The sequence below is a fragment of the Amblyomma maculatum genome, chromosome 10 (genome assembly GCF_055883805.1).
Source record: "Amblyomma maculatum isolate TAMU_Amacu chromosome 10, ASM5588380v1, whole genome shotgun sequence".
Taxonomy (NCBI): domain Eukaryota; kingdom Metazoa; phylum Arthropoda; class Arachnida; order Ixodida; family Ixodidae; genus Amblyomma; species Amblyomma maculatum.
In genome coordinates this window covers 5,455,874-5,479,138 of record NC_139353.1, presented here as the reverse complement: position 1 = coordinate 5,479,138, position 23,265 = coordinate 5,455,874, and the positions used below count along the sequence as shown (strand labels likewise).

The 23,265-nt window shown below is 44.1% G+C and overlaps 1 protein-coding gene across 3 annotated transcripts in view; it reads right to left on the bottom strand.

The window, feature by feature from the left end:
- Pkc98E (Protein kinase C) overlaps window positions 1-23,265 on the bottom strand; it is a 61,297-nt gene that overhangs the window by 18,883 nt on the left and 19,149 nt on the right. For 2 of the 3 annotated variants that reach the window (XR_014701402.1, XM_084581782.1), the window contains exons 7-11: window positions 20,682-20,815; window positions 10,552-10,587; window positions 4,855-4,957; window positions 3,525-3,724; window positions 2,288-2,461 (exon numbers count right to left, since the gene is read on the bottom strand). Coding sequence is in view for 2 of the 3 variants with exons in the window: in XM_084581782.1 (XP_084437908.1) it covers window positions 2,288-2,461; window positions 3,525-3,724; window positions 4,855-4,957; window positions 10,552-10,587; window positions 20,682-20,815 (647 nt within the window). In the remaining variant the exon portion in view is untranslated. The remainder of the gene's footprint in view (window positions 1-2,287; window positions 2,462-3,524; window positions 3,725-4,854; window positions 4,958-10,551; window positions 10,588-20,681; window positions 20,816-23,265) is intronic. The other variant, XM_084581783.1, reaches the window with a different exon arrangement.

Genomic DNA, 23,265 nt, shown 5'->3' with positions numbered 1-23,265 from the left:
GTACGTTAATTACTTGTAGTTCTGCTACGGTAGTTATTTAATGTCGTGTTGACACTAACATGCAGTCTCTATAAAGACTGTAAATACCAAGTTCACAGCTTCTAAGTCATGTAACGAGGCTTCGGCAAGCACCCTTGGATAAACAAATACCCTATATGACGTTTATGACCAATGAGCACACTGATAAACAAAGCAAAACGACGACCGAGATGGCTTGCTTCCAAGTGCACTACGTAAGAGTAGCGAAAGCTGAAACTGAAAACTAGCATATTTAATGCGAGTTTACATTAGGGTCCACTTTGAAATAGCGTTTCGCAAAGGCGCACTTCAAAGCATGTTATCCCATATGCTCATATGGCCAATTCATAAAGGCACTACATTTTGCAGTGTCAGAATGTTGCCTCTGCACTCACTTCAACTTTGGTAGTACTGCAAGGAACTGCTGAGACAGAGATGAAACAGTTACTAGCTCAGAGAAAGTTGTCAGCCACCACTAAGACCTGGTATTACGTGCAAAGTACTGTCTTTGTAAGCGCAATTTTCAAGTATTTTCTGCTTCTTTCGACATCGGATTTCTGAACCAGGTGTTTCAAACGTGTGGTCAATGATGAGCTGTCAGCTGACAGTGTCAATCACGTGCCTGTCTTAATATGAACGGTTTGATCCTAACAATTTAAGAGCAAGGCACGGCCTTTTCCTTTCTGCTTTACCTCCCAAACATTGATAAGCTCTGTTGTGATCTAACTCACTGTGTGTGAGAACTACCACCTTTTGTGAGAATATGAGAGAACTGAGACTTCTTTAGGGTCTCAAACAAGACCTGCTAACACTGCCTAGAAGAATCTCAAATTTACGTGTATATTAACACACCCCAAAATTTACGTGTATTAACACACCCCAAGCATGTGCAAGGCAGGCTTGAATGCTAATACAGAAATGCATTTCCAAGCAATGCTACCCCACTTCATATCAAATCCACCATAGTTACTGCCTTGTTATCATTTCATTTCATTTCATTTAGTAATACTGCCAGCCTATGCAGGCTATTACAGGAGTGGAAATAAACAATATTCACAAAAAAAAAAAAAAAAAAAAAGGAGTACAGTTCAGCAACTACAAATTTACTACATTTACTGCCAATAATTGCTATAGCAGAGCTCCTGCTTTGTCTCACCTCATCGAAATCATAAAGCACCAACTATACAACTTGTCTTCGATACCAATCGCTGGTTCTGGCTGTTGCTAAAGCTGACAAAAGTTTCTGCAACAAAAGAACTGGCAAGAAACGGGACACAGCATCAGAAGACACATGCAGAGTCGCTGGTGTGTGTTGGCCTGCTTTTTTGGTAGCCATGACATGAACCAATTCATCTAGCAATGCATGCCTCTGAACAGCTTCCAATATGTGTCACATGCATGAAAAATCAAACAAATTAAAGGAAATGTTCATGACAAAAAATGTTTAAGCGTTGGCTGTCCTGTGACAGCAAAGAATTGCCCACCAACATGTTCCATTTTATTTTTTTTTTCTCAGTCAGACAGCCAGAGATGAAACTGGGCTCGTTCAGGACTGCAGCGATGCTGTAAAGCGAGCCTCTTTAAAAATACCCCTGATAGTAGCGGCAGTTAACCCCCACATCTCTTTACACAGGCTGGTTAGAGCATACAAACTTGAACTTAGTCCCCGGTGTGAACATGTAACACCACCTTTACAGGCTGAAGTCTTCGAAACTGGGTTTGCCTTCGGAAGGGAGTGTTTGCAAAGCCTCTTCCAAGTGCAAACCACTTAAGAAAGCCAGGAGCTGGGCTAGAGAATACTTTTACCCACCCCATCCTGCAGTGGTGATGGGGATGGGTACCAGAGATGCATCCCAAAGCCATTACGCCATCCATCGCTCACGCACTCTCTCAGTTCCTTCTCCCCTTTTTCCCCCTTAAATTGGGAAGAGGGATTTTCCTCTCTTCATTTTACCATCTGCCTATGGACGCTGATCGCAGTGTGAAACCAAGGAACTAGCTAATAAGAGCTAACGCTCTGAAACACTATTTTTTGAGGCACTATAGTACCACTAACCATTGATGACCTCATGACTGGAGCATTGCAAGCATCCAAGCTTTTGGAACCAATGCGAAGTAATACTTGAACAATGTGTGCATTTTATGTGCCACACCTATGCCACTCACTACAGAAATTATTTTTCAAATTCCCTGCGCTAAAGTTCTCCCACATCAAGGTGTCTTGAGAGCTGCTCCAATGTAAGGTGTATCAAGCAGCGGCGAGGCTTACCTCAGTTTGAAAGCAGCAGTGGAGGGCTGTGAGGAACGGATGTTTGGCGGACAGCGTCAGGATACGCTTCTCCGTCATGGTGCAGTCCACATCATCGTCTTGCAGAATGACATCCTTCTTGAGCACTTTTACTGCGTACACTTCTTCTGTGCCCTTACGCTCAGCTAACATGACCTGCATAAGAAGAAGCTAGCCATGTTCAAGCCTGAAGCATGCTCCCAGGTCCAACTCTCAACATCAATCTACAGTCACAAGCAGGCCACAAAGCGGTCTTGATAGAGGACCCCATGCAAACTATTGTCCACGGAACAGAGTGTCTGCAGATCATCGCCATCACTATGAGCCAGATCACGTACATTGCAAGGCTAGCTTTTCCCAATTTAACTAAAGTAGTATTAGGATGAATCATGTACCAACCTTGGTCCCTGCATGCCCACATACTTCCTAATTTCGGCTGCCCACTTGACTCGCTAGCCTTTCAGCCAGGTTCTCCAACAATTAGAATCCAGTCTCCTACCACAAGAGACCGTTGGACACCTGTTCTCTGTGTCACAGACCCTGCCCACGCTCAATTTCCCTCCTTTCAGCTAGGATGTTGTTGATTAACTTATCGGGGGGAAATGGGCATGGGCCTGGTACGCAAAGTAAAGGCAAACAAGCAATAGACTTTTGGGTTACCAGAGTGAATTCCAAGTGAAGTCAAGTAGAACAAGAGGCAGCAAAGAGCCAGATGTGCAGATAAGATTATGAATTTTGTGAGGATAAGGTGGTTGCAGCCATCAGGAGATACCTTTCAGCTGTAGCAAATATAGCTGTGCTAATGATGTTAATTGTCATTACCCTTAGCTTGTTCTCTAATCTATGCTGCTCTCTTTCTGCTTTTTAGTACCATTTGCCTTTACACAGCTTGCTGAAGCTAATTTCGAAGTCCTTTTTTAGCCACCAAGTTCTGGTCGTACAAGCAAGTACAGGGGAATATAAACATTCTATGCTTCCTCAATAAGAGTAGCTCCTTGCAGTTGCTTTGAGTGAAATTTTGTACACTAGCAAATATTGAGCATTTATTACCTCAGCTAGCTCCACAACACTGCCCACCAGTGCTTGTGTGAACTCCTACAAGGCATCAGGTATGAATGCCGATCATTTCTACCTTTTCGAAAGTGATTCATACTTTCACTGTTAGAAGCCACACAAACAGCAGGTGCCCAAAGCTGGCACTTGGCGAATGCGTGCACACCTTTCCGAAGCTGCCCTTGCCAAGCACTTTGATGAAGGTGAAGTCCTCCAGACCAAACTTCCGTGGCCGCCGGCTATCCCGGCTGCTTGGAGTGGGAGAGAATTTCTCGACAGGCTCACCGCCCGTGTCCGGCACCTGGAGCGACAGCTGCCCGTACGAGTCCGTCAGGGACAGCATGTCGTAGCCCCCAAAGCTCATGCCTGCGGGAAGAGATGTCGCAAGCACGTGCACAAACGAAAGGGTGTAAGCAGCACAGCCTACAAGTAATGTCTATGAGCACAGCCTAAGAGCATAGCGTAGCAATACATCAACCTATACTCATGATACAAGTCAAGAAAACAACAAAACTCCCCGAAGGAAGGCCTCCAACCAATGGCATTGACAGGGAGGAACCGCCCAGCAAGTGAGGCATAAAAGAATTCCCCTCTCTCGTGGCAGTATGTATCCAGTGTTCAGTCCCGAGCTAGAAACTGCTCAGCCTGGGGAGACATGAACGAAGATTTGTCCCTTTGGAGAGGACCAGCATTGAGAACTAATGCCATTGTGCAGAGAACCTCCTTTAAGTGGTTTTGATGCTGCATTCTTGACTTGTGACCAATTTTATAAATGCACAGCATAAGAGCACTGCCTAAAAGCACAGCCTGTGAGTACTGCTGAAGAGGACAAGCCAAAAAAGCACAGGCCAGGAGTATACTACCTTACAAGCAGAGAGTAAAAGTACAGCCCAAAACCACAGTCTTTGAGTACTGTCAAAGGCGACAGTCCAAAAAAGTGCAGCTCAAGAGTAAACCAGCCTATAAGCACAGCGTACAAGTACAGCCTAAAAACACAGCCTAAGAATATTGTCGAAGAGAACATTAAAAAAATAAAGTGCATCCCAGTACTATACCAGCCTACAAGCACAGCCTAACAGTGCAACTCAAGAGCACAACTTATGAGCACAGTTCAAAAGCACAGCCTGGGAGTACCAGTGTGGACAAAAGTAAACGGAGCATGCAATTTCCATCAAAATTTTTTTACACGCTGCATAACTGAAACTGGAAGTCGTGGTATGTGTGAGCCGGTATTAGACACCCCTGCCCTTTCACTTAGACAAATATTCTTCTCTTATCTCCAGTGCAGAAGACGTTATTTTAATTTGAACGAAAAAGCGTGCTCCGTTTACTTATGTCCGCACCTGTACATCAGCCTAAAAGCACTGTCTAAGAGCACAGCCTACCAACACAGCTATGTAGAGGCAGTAATGAGCTACAAGTACACATCTGAGTGAACACTGCAGCCTAGGGCAATGTATTTCAAAGACAACTGTTTTAGATATTCTGCATCTTACCTGGCATTCCTTTCTCTTCATCTGCAGTGGCTGGCAGAGGGGATGTGTGCGATCTTTCAGACACGGATTGCGACAACTTGTTGGGAGATTCACTGATGGAGGTCTGTTGGGTAGCACATACATACATACAAGAAAAGAAAAGGGAGACAGGCAACATGATTGGCTAATGTCCAACACTGGTCCCTTTTAAATTTCCGCAGCATGCGAAGATAAGCTGAAGCAGTAGAAGTGGTTGAGGCTATTCAGATACCATCATTGCATGACTTGCACGGTGCATGAAATCCCCACTGCTTGCTCCACAGTATTTGATACTTTGGCGAGAGCAACAGTTCTAGCTGTCATAAAAAGGTGCCCCCATCCAAACAGTTGTTTCTTTACTTGGATAAGCTGAAGCAGTTACTAAGATAGGCGAGTTGGAGACAGTTTACAATAAAAAATAGCACGAGAAAAAGGAAACAGACATACAGAGAAGAAATACATAGCCACAAAGCACCATATGCATTTCTTGTGCAGTCATTCGGTTTTTTGTACTGAGTGCACTTTTCGAATATTGTACCACCTAGACATTGCTGCAGCTAAGTAGGAACTACAGCTATACATGGCAGTGATGCAAAACTATCGATAGTATTATCTGTAGTATTTTGATGGTGCTTTAGATAATATAAATCAACCACTCAAACTCATTGCAGCATAAACTTGGTTCTCTGAGTGCATGGTGTGGCGGTAATTATGACAGGACTCTCCATTATCGCAGTCCATGCATCACAGAGACCTGCAGATGTACAGTACTTGTTGAAAAAGATTAGCACTAGTTACGTGTTTCCGAAGCGGCTGACAACAATGCTCGGCACAGTTACGGATGCACCAATAACAAAAGTGCCAATCCTGCTTGCAAAGCACGGCAATGTGCCAGCTACACGGTGCAGTTTTCGCCGCTCTGGTGACATGACTGTGTTAATCTTTTTTTCACCAAACTGCACCCTAGGTAGAGTTGCTGAATAAAGTGCGTGTCACAAATGTACCATTTGTGCAGGCAACAGCAACACTAGATGCACTGTCAAGCGTGTCTGCTTCCAAGCCGAAATCTGTTGGAATTAACACATCAATAGGCATGCTTGCAGAGATCCATGCTCTCTGCAGTATAGCTGCTGCTTTCAAAACAGTAGCAAAGGCCGGCTGTGCCAGGTGAGCTTATACATAACATTTAGCGTCAAGATGCAGATGATGTAGATCATGGTAGTCTAATAATTGCCAAATTTTCAAAACACATAACAGCAGCATTGTTCAAAACCGGTTCTAGTTTTTTAGCTGCATGATATTTCAGCCTGTGTTGTTCTGGAGCGTTTCAACCTTATGAGAGTTTGCGAAAAGAAGTAATCGATATTGCGAATAGAGTTTCGTGTAAGAAAATGAAATATATATATATATATATATATATATTCATAAAAACTATAGAGTAGTGCGTTATAGGTAACTTTTTTTGTTTTTATTTTTTCTTGGAGCCTCAGTGCACTCTAAAGGCATCAAGTCCATATCAATAAATAGGTGTAGAGGGATAGACCTTTCTTTCTCCTTCTACTTTTTCTATATGCAAGAAACGTCACAAGCAGCATATGCACGTTAGAAGTCACACTGCTGTAGCCTTCCACAAGCTTGATTACTTGCCCAGTCAAGAATTTCATTGCGGAATTAAATAATTTATTCCATTTGCCAGAAAATTGTTCATAAATTACACGAGCTGAAAAACTGCTAATAGTAGGTTATCGCAAATGTTTTCCCAATATCGCTGGACAAAAACTGCATAATTATTCACAGCACTATCCGTAGTGATACTAGTGATTTTACTGTCGATTGCACCATCAATATTTTATAGACAGTAGCACAATCAATAGCTTTTTACAGCATCAATAGTTTAAAATAGTATTGATAGTCAATTTAGTGATAGTTTTGCATCACTAATAGATGAAAGCCATAAATGTGCTTCTTTTGCCTACAGCCAGCAAGAAATTCTTTAATTCATTTTATTTAAATGTGTTCCTTCTTAAGCGGTGCACTGCGTTCCGAGTAAAAAAAAAAAGAAAAGAAAAAGAAAACTGATTTATGCAACTGCATATTCCAGCAGCTTTGCCATGAGAATAAGAGATGGTGGGCCAGCACCTTTTTTGATGCAACCGCTTCCACTGCTTCAGCCAACGAGGAGCGGGGTAAGAATATCAACTTTCACAACCGATTTCTTTAGCATCCCACATGCACTTTTATTCATTGCAGGACAGACCATAGGCACACAGTGCCCTTTTGTGTATGGTGCCATGCATGCTCGATGTGCTGAGGTGCATGTGTTGCGTGGGTAGGCCTGACACATGAGTAGCCTAGTATCCAAAGAGCGAAATGGTAATGCCGGTAAATAGACTGCGCCATGGTTGAAAAAAAATAAATAAATTCTTTACCACTTTATTTTTTTTTCTAGATGTCACCACAGCAATCATAGTTCCTATGCAGGATTCCTTACAGTTGATGCACCCTCTTTTTCTCTGCCATATCTTCAAAAGTAGCCCACATACAAAGAAGCTGGGCTGTTTCAGCAGTCAAGAAGAAAAGCTTAGGAGTTTGCAAAGTCAAAGGATAAATTACAATGCAAAGCAGGCAGAACTATGTAAAGCACAGTAAAAACGAAGTGTTTATATAATTTATATAAGCCGCAGTCATATGCCGTTAGGACGCTGGGACCACATCATCGTTCACTCCTCGATTTCATTGCATCAACCAACCTTTTTTTCATTTATTTGACCACACCCTTCATCCATCATAACATTCCTTTTATGCCCTGAGGCAATAAACTTCGAAACAAAAAAAAAAACAGTGTTTATCTGGGTCTTTTATTTTGAGATTTTAAAAGCAACACAAACAAATATATAATATAACAGTACATGCAGCAGAAGCTGTTTGCACAAGCATGATATAAAATGTGGGTACATTCGCATTTCCAGTCCCAGACTACTTGCTGACAGGTATCGGCTTATGCTCCGACAGAAAGCAACGCGGCGGTCACATTGCTTTGCAAGCACCCTCCATCGTTTGCCAACCATCAGCCACTACGACTCGGTTCTTTTGCAGTGATGCTGCAAGCACGTTTATCTTTTGGTGTACGTGTAATACTAAAGATAGATAACAGAGGCGGAATAAATTAGTGCTTTTCGCGAACGAAGCATGACATGCCTCAATGTGAAGCATATTACAGAACTCAGTTTGGCAGGGTTTGTTTGCCGTTGCAGCTCAGGAAGTACTTCAAGGGCCCAGCTCACTGCACTCGAAAGCAGACGAAAGCATTTACAAAAAGCATTTACATCAAGCGTTAGCTGCCCCAGTACAAAGCGGTTCGCTTGCGACCCTTTCAGAACTACATGCTGAAAAGGTCGCGAAAAAGCTGAAGAACTGGACAGCACGAATGAACAATCTGTTCTCGGGGCTCTGTACGCTTCCGTATGTCGTGAAATTCAAGACAAGAAAGCGAAGACGCAAGATTCAAACATCTCACAGCTGCTTAGAGAGATTATTGATTCATGGTTTAGCACACAATATTGCATACAGAAACACAAAAAGTACTCAGAATGCACTCGGAGTCTAACTCATAATGGCCGCTGGTCCAAGCGCTGTACTGGTGGGCAGAGCTGCCCGAAGAAAAATAGAACACCAGACACCTGTTAGCAAGTAGTCTGGGACTGCCCGTGAATAAAAATCGAACATACTGTGTCGACAAGAAATAATAAAAAAAAAATTTAAGGCCGAATCTTAATTGCTGAAACAAAGTTTCATCATATGTTCTGCCTGCACAACAAAGGTATGACCATAACTATAGATTACTTTTTGCTTTAGCTTGACTTGAAATGGTGAGGTGAAACACAGTTTCTGGATACTAACCTACCAGAAAAATTCAGCTTTAAGATGACAATGTTTCCATGCTGTCTTCAAGTGTCCCCTTGTTTTAAACTGCCAATTACACAACAGTGCAGTGACTTGTTTGCCTGAACAAAGTGGACAGTCTACTCATAAAGAATGGCGCCGAGGTTATTATTGCTTCATAAATGAAAACTGTTCCCTGCATCCAATGAAGGGCCTCTGACCATTTGCGTCAACCTACTGCCAAGGCATCATAGTCAACTGTCTTATCCACTCATGAAACATTCAAGGTGGTTGGCAAACATAAGGTGACGTCACGACCATGGCTGTAGCCACAGGTCTCAGGGCTCCCTCTGTAAAACCTTTGTTGTCCCATTCTTCAACTGTGCCCAACTGCAGAGCAGAAGTCTTTCATGCATGTGTGGCGCTGTTGGTCAAGACTAACAGAATACCCCATGCTAGCATTCTGTATATATTTAGGATATTACACTACAGCACAGTCTGTTCCTCAGCACGGTGCCTTCTGAAAAGGCTCCCCTATTATACAACTTGTCCGGCTTGAATGTGTTTTGCAAAGATGCCGTTTTATTGCAGAGTTTACGGAGTATGGTTCGATTCCTTGTGGCAGTGTAATTAGTCAGCTAAATTCACTTCATGGGAGTGAAAGTAAGCTTCAGGGGTGTTAGCTTAACGGTTAGCCTGGCTACACCTTTGTACTCAACCTCCAATTTGTGCACCATATTGTGGCCTCTCTGCTTTCCACTGTAACTGCTAGGTGCTCTGCTGTGAATGTGGATCATAGTTCTGCTAGGGCAAAAGTATAAACGCTCAAATGACACACTGCCAATTCTGGGCATCGCATCACATTTAACAGAATGTGCAAATGCCTGTCTACTGTAACAGCGATTAACAGATCTTTATTTGGCAAATCTGAACTCATGTTTGACAGCAAATATTACAGCCATTCACTACCAGGTAGGTCGCCTGTCCTTTCTGAGCAAATCTTTCACGAATCTCACAATGAGTATTGTGCTTTGCATGATGTCATAGCTTACTGTTCCGTAAGAAGCAAATCAACTGACCAAACGTGTACAAATCTCTGACTTAATGCTAGCAAACTACCAAGCAGTTTAGGCCAGGGAAGCAAACACCCCAGCAAAGTTGTGATACATTACAAATGAGGTTTTTTGATAAAAGTTTGTTGTGGTAGCTGGTTAGTGACTCTGGCAGGGAAAATGCACGAATTAAACTAAAATTAGCTTTCTGGTAATTCGGTGTAAATTTTCATTTATAACTGCCATATAAAATAGTGATGTTCACAATGGAGGTCATATTCGCCATGTCCACCACTGTATAGTGTGTCCTCGCTTGTTAAGACTGTTTCTTTTATTTTGTGCTGCCAATATGCATAAAAATGAACTAGGCCATCCTTCACCTGCCTTGCATTCACAGCCCACTGTTGTTGCACAATGACAATTCAAAACCACATATCGTCGCTTCATGATAATGAATTGTTATTCACAACAAATCTGAAAACTAGGTATGACCTAGCAGTGTACACACGTCATCGAGTGTGCACAGCATGACTGTGAGATGCAAACTTTGTATGCCAAGGTAAATCCTAAACCATTGCACAAAAATGAATGTGGCACAGCACGGAGGAGTACCAAAGAGTGGGCAAAGTAAGCACGTATGCAGGCTATGGTGGTGCAGTGAGATAAGGTGACATATATATTATATATATGCACGTTTGTGTACATACGGACAGTGAGAGAGAGAGAGATAAAAAGGGATATGCACCTGGTTATATATCTCTTGGGTGAGGGATATTCCTTGCTGAAGAGTGGACACAAGACAGGGCGGGGTCGAGGCAGGAAGAAAAAAAAATAATAGAAAAGACGAGACAACAATGCTGTGAACGACCAATTGCGAACACACGTACACAAGAAAGCACAGTTCTTCGCGCAGACATAAAATAAATTAAAAGTTACAAAAAAAATGTGTATGTGGAAGCAAAGGAACTAAGAAAGCAAAAAAAAAAAAATGAAATAAAGCAATCTATGATATCTGAAGAAAAAAAAAAATGCTGTGTAAAAAAAAAAAAAAAAGCCAGTGCAATGACCACCATGCAAGGTCCGGTTCACAAACATGATTGCTGTGAAGATATTCAACCTGCACACAACAAGCAATGCCTGCAGAACTACATCAACAGCATGCAAATCTTTCACAGCTAGAAAATGCAATGAGTGATAGATGCAAGGCAAAATAATAGCCATATGGCAAAAAAAAAAAAAAAAAAGGAAAAGAATAAAGACAGAAACGCGATCTGAGAACAGACTGACATGAACATGCCATAAAACAAATTCCAGAATACTATCATTTTCAGGGCTCTTTTTGGGGAGGAGTATTTAGATATTTCTACAAAGGAAAGTTGTGTTACTACTATGCTTTTTTAATTAAAAAGCACAGATGTGGCCAGATTATTACCATTATAATGGAAGCCCCTGAAAACAACTTGCTGAGCCTTTCTTGACTTTTTGTTAATTCTATTTCCCCATGCAAGTCTAAATTCACACTGAAACCTCACCCAACGAACACATTTCTCGAGCCAGAAATGCAAGAAAGGAAAAGTGTATTGACTTTAGCCTAGTCACATAGCTACATTAACCATGGTGAAACTAAAGTTGACAGCATATATGAGAGCAAACAGCTGCACACGACACTTGTTGATGTTTGCATTAGGACTAAAACCTTTTTCTTTACCATTCTGAGCAGGAGGTGCTCCAAGACCTTTGCCACCTGAATTTGCTATTGTGCAGTATGAATCAAAGCCTCCAAAAATGCTGGAAGAAACCATCCATGCAAGAAGTGCACCTGGTGTCCGATCTACAATTTGCATTAGTAAGAAGATCTAGAACCAGCACTACGATGGTTTACAAACTCAGGTAGTAGCTACCTTCAAAGGTGGCACTACCAGCAAAAGTGGTGCTAGACAGAGAAGGCACTGGCAGGCAATGACGCGTAGCCTAGTTAGAAAGAGTGGTATGCTAGCTAGCATGCACGATGCCACACTACAGTGCAAGGCATAGGAAATCTCGCACAGTACAGCAAAAAACAATAAATAAATAAAAGGAATTCAGCATGCGCACATAATGTGCAGGCACATAGGCAACATTTTCTAGTTAGTAAAGCATTTTCACCCTAGGCCACAAACGTGGTGCCTCTGCAGCCTTAGACAACATCAAGCAGATAAGCAGCTTCTAGCTGATGAGGGCAAGCTGCTGCAGCTTCAAAGAATCAAATCACAAATTGCAGCAGCTCCCACCGACCCTGTAAACAGCCATTTCTGAAAGGGAGAGGAGCTTCAGCTTGATTTGCCTTCACCCGTCTATTTCACAGACTACAACCTTTGAATGAACTGCCATCCTTCTTCCCCTTGGAATTGTTTCCCCACGGTGTCGAGTCTTCACTAGTTGCCCTAAGCATCATGTTGATAGCAACAGGCTCAACACTACCACCACAGATGGCATGACTGCTGCAAATGCTGGAAAAGGGTCTCTCTCTTTTAAAAGCTAGGTAACTTGTCACAAAAGCAGAGCAAAGCCTTATGGGAACTTATCCTAGGAGCTTGTTCCATCCGACCTTTGAGTACATGCTGTGCTGTGGGCAAACACTCGCTCATAACCCTACTATTGAGTCAAATGACCTCGATTACTAAGTGCATTTTGTTGCTAATTCAGCATTACTGTTGCACTAATAGTAATAAATTCTCTTTTGGCGTCAGCACATTCCAAAGGCCCGACCCGCCGTGGTCGGCCTGCACTCAGTAGTGCTCGCAATCCCAGGGTGGAGCCAGTGGTTTGAGTTGTCAGCCACAAATGGGTGGGGAAAATGTAATTATCCTCCTACTAACCCCTACAACCCTCCTTATGTCCCTATTTATGCCCCTGTATGTGTCCTTATTTCATCTCATACATTTCTTGCAGCACTATGACAGCTAGATACAGTGTTGAAACTGGCAACTGGCTTCTTGTAGCAGCTTTTGTAGCAGACGAAATCACAGTTTGCAGCAGAAATTTCAAGTTTTGTAGCAGGAAAAATGGCATTTTGTAGCTAATATTTGAGCATTTGTGGCAGAAAAAAAAAAAAAAATGTTTTGTAGCAAAATTTCAAATCTCGAGACGATTAAATAAAGAAGGCTTGTTTTATTTCCGGAACCCAATTGCTCAGATGTTTATAATAGCCATGCAAAAACAAGCTTCAGGCTGAAATGCAGCTTAAAGTGCAGTTCTTTCTTTAAAAAGCCCGAAATTAAGCAAACAGGGGACTTTGCTAAAAACAAAGCCGTTTTTATTCAGAGGGAAGGCATAACAAGATGCAACTACACTATAAACACCGCAGCCCTGTAAAGAAGGTTGCTAGCTGTCTTAATAAAAGCTCTCTGTAGAAATTCAGAACTGCCACTTCTTAAAACTGCAATTTTAAGACACTATTTCTTCTCTTGCCTTGATGACTCCAGCTTGGACAGTGCCGCTGCGAGCCTTTCCTGTCCATCCTTCAGAAGGGCTTGTCCACTCTCAATGTCTACAAATTTTTTAGACTTGACACCTTTTGAGAAAAGCAGCTCAGCATTGGTGCTCACATTCCTGGCCAGCCTGATCCCTTCCTGTACCTTTTCCTTATTCTGACCTCTTTTCTGGGTGTCCTTATCCTGTACATCAGGGTAACGTCGAGGCGCCTTTTTTGCAAGACCCGTGCTGATTGGAGGGAAAGGGGGAAGAATATTTTTGCCAGTCCTGAGTGGACATGTTTTTTTTTTCCCCTCAAGAGGCGCGCTGCTGGCGCTGCTCAAACGGCGCACCGTTTCTATGCGTTCGCAAATCTTTGCTTTCGTTTTTTTTCTTCTGGTGGTTTGGCGAAGTGGCTGGTTTAATCAAATGCGACGCAGGGAATTGGAGTCTTAAGTCTGCTTCTTCGCAGTGCACCGCAGGGATTGTGTGTATGCTTTCTTCATTGTAATGAAGATGTCCAAGGGTACTTACTAACCGTATGCGAGGCTGCAAAAAGTATATTGAGTACCTGCGCATGAGTTATTTTCACACAGGCGCCCACACACATGCAGTTTTGTAGTGGAGGAATAGAAATAACTGTCAAGACTGAGATAATCTTCTAAATGGTGCGTAAATATTGACGTTTGGAATTAAGCTGTGAAATTATACAAGATGTTCCCCATAAGGTGTTGAACGTACAAAAATGGCTAACAGAGTCCAGTGCACGCGCACAGAAACAGTCAAATCCTTAGTGTTCCCGTCGCTGCTACTCAGGCCATCGCAGCCCATCCCTCACTCGTATGAAAAAAAAAAAAAAGGAAGCAAGCGTGCATACTGCCCCAACTGTGCTTTGCGAGGCAGTTTCAAACCATCAATCGTTTGAAACTGCGCAATCACCGTTGGCCAGCCTGCTCGCACATCCTTTGCGCGCGCGCGCACACGCACACACACACGCACGCACGCACGCACGCGCGCACACACACACACACACACACACACACACACACACACACACACACACACACACACACACACACACACACACACACACACACACACACACACACACACACACACACACACACACACACACACACACACACACACACACACACACACACACACACACACACACACAAATTAAGCGAGCTGCCTGGGCGCTCGTTTTTAAATGCTTTTAAGCCATCACGCGTTTTAATGTGCTTTGACCCTTCAACGGCCAACCTGCCAGCCCCTCCTTTCACCCTTCCTCCTCTCACTCCCTCCCAGTAGATCGGGGGGAAAAAAAAACAGAAAGAAAAGAAACACCGGCAGGACACGCAGATGTGGCATAGACAAACGACAATTTTACGTCACGTGATTGTCCGCCCAGGACCTGCAAAAATATTCTTCCGCCTTGCACAGTGTTGCCAGCAGATGTCAGTTTTAGCTTTGCGACAGTTCTGTTTTGCTGTCGGCAGAATTGTTTGCGGCTTTTAGCACAGGTGTGGCGCAGAAGCAGGCAAAAAGATCAATTTTGTCACAGCATGTAGCAGGATTTCTGATTTGGTGCAGTTTGGCGCAATCGGTGAAGCAGTTCCAACACTGGCTAGTGACCACCTTAGCCAATCATTAGAGCATGTGAAATTTTAACCCTTTTGCTGTGTTTTTGCGCTCCCCCCTCCCCACAGTGTCACTGGCGTACCGGTATGTTCTCTATCACGCGTTCAAAACTTCGCACATGAGCACGAAGCTGGCGTGCTTGGACTGGCTGCGCCATCTGTCAAATCTTTGTACAAGTTCGTATTTTCGCCCTGCGCTGTGTTGGTACGCATATATTGAAGAGTATGGAGCGACCGCGCCCATCCCCGCCACCTTCTTTGCTGGGAGGCGCGGTCGCTCCGTGCGCGCTACTCTATCGCGCTAAGCGGTCATGTAGCGCCCATGTTTCGCGGCGCGCGCATGCGATTACAGGTTCAAGGGTTGTTCTGACATCTGCCGGAGGTTAGCACGTTTTATTTTTATTCTGTTGGTGTGTCTGCTACAAAGCATCAAGTTCAGGGGAGCGCACATGCGGTTACGGATTCAAGAGTTGTTCTGACATCTGCGGGAGGTTAGCAGGTTTTATTTTTATTCTGTTGGCGTGTCTGCTATGAAGCGTCAAGTTCAGGGGCGCGCGCCGTAGCCTCTCCAATAGGTAGACACATGGCTCGATCGCTGCTTTCACTCTCTCTCGCAGCGCCCTTGCTTACGGCTAGCAGCAGCAAAGGAAGTTGTTCTAGTCTCTTTCCATCTCCCTCTGTCATCTTGATTTCACAACATGCCATTTCTCGCCGTTCTGTGAGAAACCGAAAGTGCGCCCTCCGTGCGTGCGGTTACTTTCGGATGGCAGACAGCGCGGGACCTTCGACTGCGGACCGGAGCGATGGCTCTTCTGATTATGAATACAAGCCGAGCTCTGATTTGGACTCTCAAGAAGTGTCGAGCAGTGTTTTTTTTCTTATATTATCCTCATTTATCTAATTTAGAGTCAGGCTGATGATGATGTTAATTACAACACCTGCAGAACACTGAAATGTGCATATTCCATTGACTATGTTGTATAGCAGTTATAATCAAAAATAAATCGTTATGCTCGTTCCTTGATATGCTCGTTCCCTAATACCAAGCCGACACTGGGGGTGTGTCACTGCCAGAAACCCCCAACAGCGAAAGAGTTAAATGTGCTCCTGCACGCCACGCTGTCTGCTCGTGCTGTATGCAGATATGGTTAGAAAAAAGAACAGCGCGGACACTGGACAACTTTATAATAGTGTAAGCACACTTACATATGCTAAACATAAGTATCTTGCAGGACGTTACACTATCCGTCACATCTATACACTTAGATCAGTGTACCCAAACAGATACATAAAAATAACTTGAGCCTTGTAATGTCATCTGGTTTATAAAATAAAAATTATGTTTTTGCCAGCAAACTGGTATTCTTTTGAGTGCCTCGAATCGGCCGAATCATTACTCGGAGCAAAAAAATTAGCCAAATTTAAAGCTCATAAATTTTGCTGCAGGTGAGGTGAGACCATACAAAAGCTTGATGTCACATCTGTGACCAGAGAACATACTGAAAAAACTAGGGCCACATTACAGCTCTGCCTTTAGAGTATGATGCGATAGCAGTGTTCGTTCCTCTCTAATTACACGCATACCTATTAGTGTACAGTTGAAAGATGCCACATTACATGAAAGACCATGTGGCATACATACAAACTGCCATTTGTTGCCACACAAGCACGCCCTGTGTAACCCCAGTCGATAGAGTGTCTGGCTCACAAACCATGAGTTGTGGGTTTGAATCCTGCCTCAAACTTAAATTTTTCTTTCAAAGAAATCAATTACACCATAAGGTTAAATAATTTCCGACATTTGGAGGCCTTTAATTCTCAATTACAAGTTATGTTTTAATCGCATTCATTTCAAATGTTACACTATGTTTAACGTCAACATTGTGGACTGTTTGAAATCCCCGCACGAGGTCATGTGGCTGTGATGTTATGATTCATGAATCGATCAGGATCTTTCACTCATTGCCAACTACACCAATGCCAGCTTTTCTTTGACATGGGACCCTAATGCTATCGCGTAAAGACCAGTAACAACAACGAATTCCCAAAGAAGCATGCGGTCCTGCTCAAAGCGTGCCCCTATGTTTAAAAAGTTATTTTAGCGCATGTGGGAGCCGAGCACGACAAAGTCAGGAAACGTGCGTAACAGAAGCATACGTTAAGGTTCGCTTTGCAATGGTGTTTCATACATGTGCATCTTAAGAGATGCTATCCCGTGAGCCCAATTTACAGTGGCGCTACATTTGAGAGCGAGAGCATAGACTGTCATCTCCATCCAGTCTTCTCTGCACTCCTGGCTGCAGTCCTATCTGTATTCCTGCCTGTCTACGCCCCTACCTACTTCACTCCTGGTAACATCTCTGCCTATACCCATGGCGACACCCCAGTATTCACCACTGTATGCATCTATGTATACAACCCTGCAAATGCATTCTTTTTATTCGAGACTGCTAGATAGTTGACTTAGTATAAAGATAATGACGTGACAATTTGAGCCGCTTATCTGCAATTCTATTGTTCTCAGGCTGCAAGGCTGGCGGAATTCATTTGTGCCAAGTCAGGCACTCTTGCTTTCCAGTTAACTGTGCATAAATAAAAACAGTAGTACAGAATTGCAAATAAAAAAGTGACACACGAGTTCAAAACCAATCTGCCAGAAACAGGCCATGCATTTGGGTGCAAAACAAGGTTCAAACTGCCCAAACACATGATGTAACTTCACACTGTAAACAAGTGAGAACAATGCTCAAAAAACACATTGGGGCAATGACAACGCACACAACACGAAGCAGATTAATAGGCACCCTCACGCAATCGATTCTATGGAGCCTATCTCATTTATATGCTAGGGATCATACCAGGTACAAGGGCCAATTGCGAGGTCAGACTAAATTTTTGCACGATTAGGACAAAGAATGGAGTTCATCCTGCACTATTTTATGGGTGCACACAATCACTGGTACTGCTATACTAAATATTCAGCATTTGTGCTGCTAGATGGAATGCATCAGCAGACCCCGAGGAAGGGGAAAACAGCCTCTTTCATTCTTGTGCAAGCAAGAAAACCACAAGGACTACTACATACACGCGTGGGCTACTGTGCCTGTACACACCTGTGCCTGTACAAGCTAAGCAGACTACAGTGCATAAAGAAAACTATGCCTATACAGACGAGGAAGAGAACTGCTCAAGAAGTGTCAGACTTTCCCAATGCTTTGCAATGCCCTTCTAGGAACAGACCTGAATTTCTGCAACTATTAGGAGGCTTTCAAAACTGCGATGCAAACAGAAGTTTATGTTATAGACTCTACAAACCTACAGGGCATGTTTCAGCCTGCATGGTGCTTTTAAAAAGTTCCCGGGTCACTACTTGACTACTTGTTGGAGTCTATGCTGTGGCCCTGATGAAGGCGAGAAAGGGACACTTCATTCTACTGGCTAACTTCAATAAGAATTCAATTCTCTGTTGCTGGTCGGTGACTTGAGTTTTTCCAGCCTCTCTTTGTTCGAGCCCTGTTTCAAAAATAATCCCCTCTTATATACCCTGAAACCAAAGCAAGCTCTCAATCGCTTAGCGTTCAGCCTTTGTTACGCCAGAACAATTGGATCATATGGCTTTGAGAGTGCTCTAGTCCCATTTGAAAGTTGTCTGAAAGCTTTTGGAAACCACAAAATTCATGCAATCTGCTCAGATATTTTAGGTAGTTCACAGCCACCTGTTTCCCAACCCCTTTTTTTTAAAGATGGATCTAAGAACCTATCTTGGCCGCAAAAACACTACCATGTAACTCGCCGAACTTTCCCGACAGGCCATGAGAAGTGAGAGGAATTCCACACTCTTTAATTCAAAGCATGAAATGAAGCATACCTGTCATAAAAGCACAATATTCCACTCCTCATTCCACTGCTCTGGACGCTGTACTTTTTGTACAAACACATCCCTAATTAACTGACATAGCCCACAGCCCTCACTACACTAAATGAACATTTAGAGATGAAACTCAAAAGTGTTCTTTAACCTTCCTCAAGCAATAAAGACATGTCATCAGATGCAAAAGATATTTTCAGTCTACCTGTGATCTGCTTACCAGAGGAAAAAACACGCTCATTACAGAACTTGTCAAGAATGAGATGATTTCCCATCAAGTCCCGATGACAAGACTGGTATTCCTGTACACATTACGAAATTTCACCAGGAGACAAGTTCCTTTAGAAATAGGAGAAATATTGGGACCAAGAGGCACACGACAGCAACCGATGTCGGGTATCATGGTGACGTACACATGCGGCATCAGCAACTACAGTCATAGTACCACTGTAGACCTACGGCGAACTGCTCTACGGGCATCAAAAATATGCAGTAGCAAGGGCACCATACAAATGCAAGCACAGTTTATGAGAGATCCTTTTCACTACTAGCAGGCTGTCCAGAGAATGCGAAAGCAAATGGGGAAAGGGGGGGGGTGGGGGGGGGGGGGGGGACTCACTATCCATTACACATGCAGGATGTGGTTGATAACGCTTCCTGCAATGCTGGAGAAAAAAAAAAAAAAGGAAGAAAAAGATAACAAAAAGAAAAGAATTTTAGACTATATTAATGTGCTGAATGCAACTGCAAAGGAAGAAGACAGCAACAAAATAAATAACCCAACCTGCCTGCCAAGAAAAAAAAAAGAAAAAGAAAAAGAAAATTAGGGCCAGAGTTCAAGAAATCAAAAGGCAGTGCTTTTACTGCTAGACGAGTGGGAAAATATGAGCACAATGAGTGCTAAACAGTAACAGGGAAGCAGCCGTGACACACATACAAAGAAAAAGAGAATATATAAATTTGACATCCTAGATGTACAGCAATTCTAACACCCATGAAGGATAACGGGCTAGGGAATTTCTGGGTAAAGGTAACGCTGTTCTAAGATTCCCTCCTCTTTTTCATGTGTCATGACTGCTCTTTTCAATATCTCGCTTTGCACTCAGTTAATTAAACATATCTCAAACATCCCACAAAACCAAAATAGCTACATCACTACAGCATATCCCCCCCTTTTGTTACCGTTGACGCTGACTGCTCCATGATAAACACACTCATTTTGGACAAACCACGCATGCACAATTGTTTGCCGACCTAGAGTGGCATTAAACCAGTGCATATTTGATAACAAAAAAAAATATACATATCCATACAAAGTGAATATCCCAAGTCTGGAAAAAAAAAATTGCTTACTGTACCACTTCTGCACAATTACTATTTATCAAAACTTGAGCCTTCCCCAATGTTTTCACAGGTAAATGTCACTATGTTGTTTTCTTTCTTTATTCATTTCAAATCAGTGCACTTTTTACACAGAGGCTGCCTATCCTTATGTCCTCCTTTGAACTACCAAGCACAAAGCGAATATCCTAGCCTAGCAAAAAAAATGTCCTTTCACATCATGCAGCAGACCATCAAAATAGAGAAACTAGCCTATGTTCCTATAAAACGCACGAGTTTTGGGGTAACAGATATACAAACATAAGCTCCTAAACACTTGTGTAGTTTGCGGTAGACACAGAGCACTTTATCTCGATATGCAATTAGGTCAACAAATAGCCTTAGTATCGTACCTGTTTACTAGGTTCTTTAAAGGACTCCCCCCCAGGTCTTTCTAGGATTCAAAACACACTAAGAGTGCCGTCTTAGTTATGCCATAGTTTCCCAAGGCAAAGAGGAAATGAAAAGGAGTAATGAGGAAAAAGAGAAAGATAAAAAGGGGGAATCGAAAATAGAAACCTGCTCGCTCACCTTTTTCTTGCGTTTGGTCAGCTTGTCTCCCGAGATGCCCATGGCACTGAGGATCTCGGCCATCTGCTTTGGGTTGATGCCGCAGTTGTTGGCGACATTCTTTTGGCAACGCTTGTGCACATTCATGTTGCATGCTGAAAAGTGGATGAAGAAAGAAAGAAAGCAGCTTCAGGACTCTGTGTTGCCAGACAGATATGCTTTTAAGTATCAAATGCTGGCCATAATTTTCTAAGCCTCAACCTGACATTTGAGTAATATATATATATATATATATATATATATATATATATATATATATATATATATATATATATACATATATCTGGTGGAGGAATTGCCAGGCATCGATCCAGTCCTGCATATTCAACCTGTAACTACGGAGTTTACCCTCGTACGTCAACGCCTCGGCCGCCACCTACGTGGAGAGCCCCCTGAATTCGGACCCCTTCCGGCCGCTACCAGGACGACGCACCCTCAGACGGCCGTAGAACCTGCTGCAATGACATCTGAGAGCAGGCTTCCCACCCACATCCTGTGTCATCAGCCGCGAACACCCCCCTCTTTTCATGGAGACGTGTTCGAGGACGCCGAGGACTGGCTTGAGACCTACGAGCGGGTCGCTCGTTACAACGGGTGGACTGATGAGCGTAAGCTCCACAACATGTACTTCGCTCTTGAAGAGTCTGCACGGACATGGTTTGAAAACCATGAGGCTTCCTTCCCATCCTGGGCACCCTTCTGTCGTGATTTGAAAGCCACTTTTCCTAGCGCCGACCGCCGGGAGCGAGCAGAAGCTGCGCTACACTCGCACAGTCAGCGCCAGAACGAGAGCGTGCGTATGTTCTTTGAGGACATGACACGCCTTTTCAAGCGTGCAGACCCACAAATGCCAGAAGATAAGAAGCTGCGTCACCTGATGCGGGGCGTTAAACAAGAACTTTTCGCGGGACTGGTGCACAGTCCACTGCGCACTGAGGCGGAGTTTCTCAGCAAGGCAGCGACCATGGAGACAACACTGCAACACCGAACCCGTCAGTACAACCGTGACGTGAACATCATTGGGTCCGACGCACCCCCTGTGCATGTCGGCAGCGACATGGACGCACTATGCAATCTCATCCGTTCTGTCGTGCGGGAGGAACTGCAAGCGCTCCGGATGCCTTGCAACACAACATCTTTTCCTTCACTGGCTGAAGTCGTCCGGGACGAGGTGCGTATGGCAGCTCAGCAAGTTGCTGACGTTCCCCAGCAGCGCGTTCCCCACCAGACATTCGACGCGAGGCCCACCTACGCGTCCGTCCTAAGTAAGGCTTCCCCGCCGGATCATAGTATCAACGCCGCAGCTCCAGCAATGGAGCCGCATGAAGCCTCGCTACTCCCCTCCGCCAATCTACCAGCGACCCCGGAAAAGTCAAGTATGGCAGCCCCGGGACCGTCGGCCCCTGTGCTATCATTGCGGGGAAGCCAGTTACCTTTACCGGGCGTGCCCGTACCGCCGTGTCAACATGCGGGGTTTCGCCTCAGAGGACCTCTACTCTCGGAATGCCGAACGGCCTACTGAGATTGCAAGCGACCTTGCAGCGCAACAGTATCCCGTCACGTCCGGTTACAAGAGCGTCGGTCTACGTCCCCGACGAGCTACCGTTCGACAAGTCCCCACTCTTCCCGACGCCGCTGCTCTCCCAGCCCTAGCCGGGAAAACTAATACCAGCGGCATTCGGAGGCAAGGTCGCTGATGTCGGAAAATGTGAAGATCCTCCGTTATCGTCAGGCAGACCCGACAAGATTTCGCTTGTGTCAGGTAGCGACAGCATCCGGCATACTACCTCCGATTTATATGTAACGATTGATGGAGTGGATGTCACAGCGTTACTCGACACTGGTGCCGATTATTCAGTAATGAGCCGTGGTCTCGCCCGAGAATTGAAGAAAGTTTTGACACATTGGTCAGGTCCGAAAATTCGCACGGCGGGAAGTCACTTGATTGAACCTGCAGGTAAGTGCACAGCGCGGGTCGGCATCCGTGGTTTTGTGTATGTTGGAGAATTTATCGTGCTTCCCGAGTATTCGAAACACTTGATCCTTGGTCTACACTTCCTGCAGACCAACGACGCTGTCATTGACCTGAAAGAAGCGCGTGTTTCCTTTTCGACGAAACGAGCCGTGGTACGCATTGAAAACGAAGATCCGGGTCTGAACGTTTTGCGTATAGTCGACGATGACGTGAGGGTTCCGGCACATTCTAGTGTGTTGGTTCTTGTAAAGCATGACTTATTCCACGATTACGACGGCATTGCGGATGGGCATCTTCCACTACTACTCGAGAAGGAATCAGCCGTTGCTCGAGGACTTGTACAACTCCAGAACAGTTGTGCTACTGTCCTCCTGACAAATTTTGCTAAGGAGATGCGGCATCTCGCCAAGGACACTGCTGTTGCCGTCCTTCACGATGTTACTGCCTTGCCTCATTTATGCACCGCCGGAGCGAACCCTAAAGAAGAGGCCGCACCTTGTCATGCTCTGCAAACCGTTAAAATTAACCCCGACTTGAGGCCCGATCAGAGGAATCTTCTCTCGGCTCTTC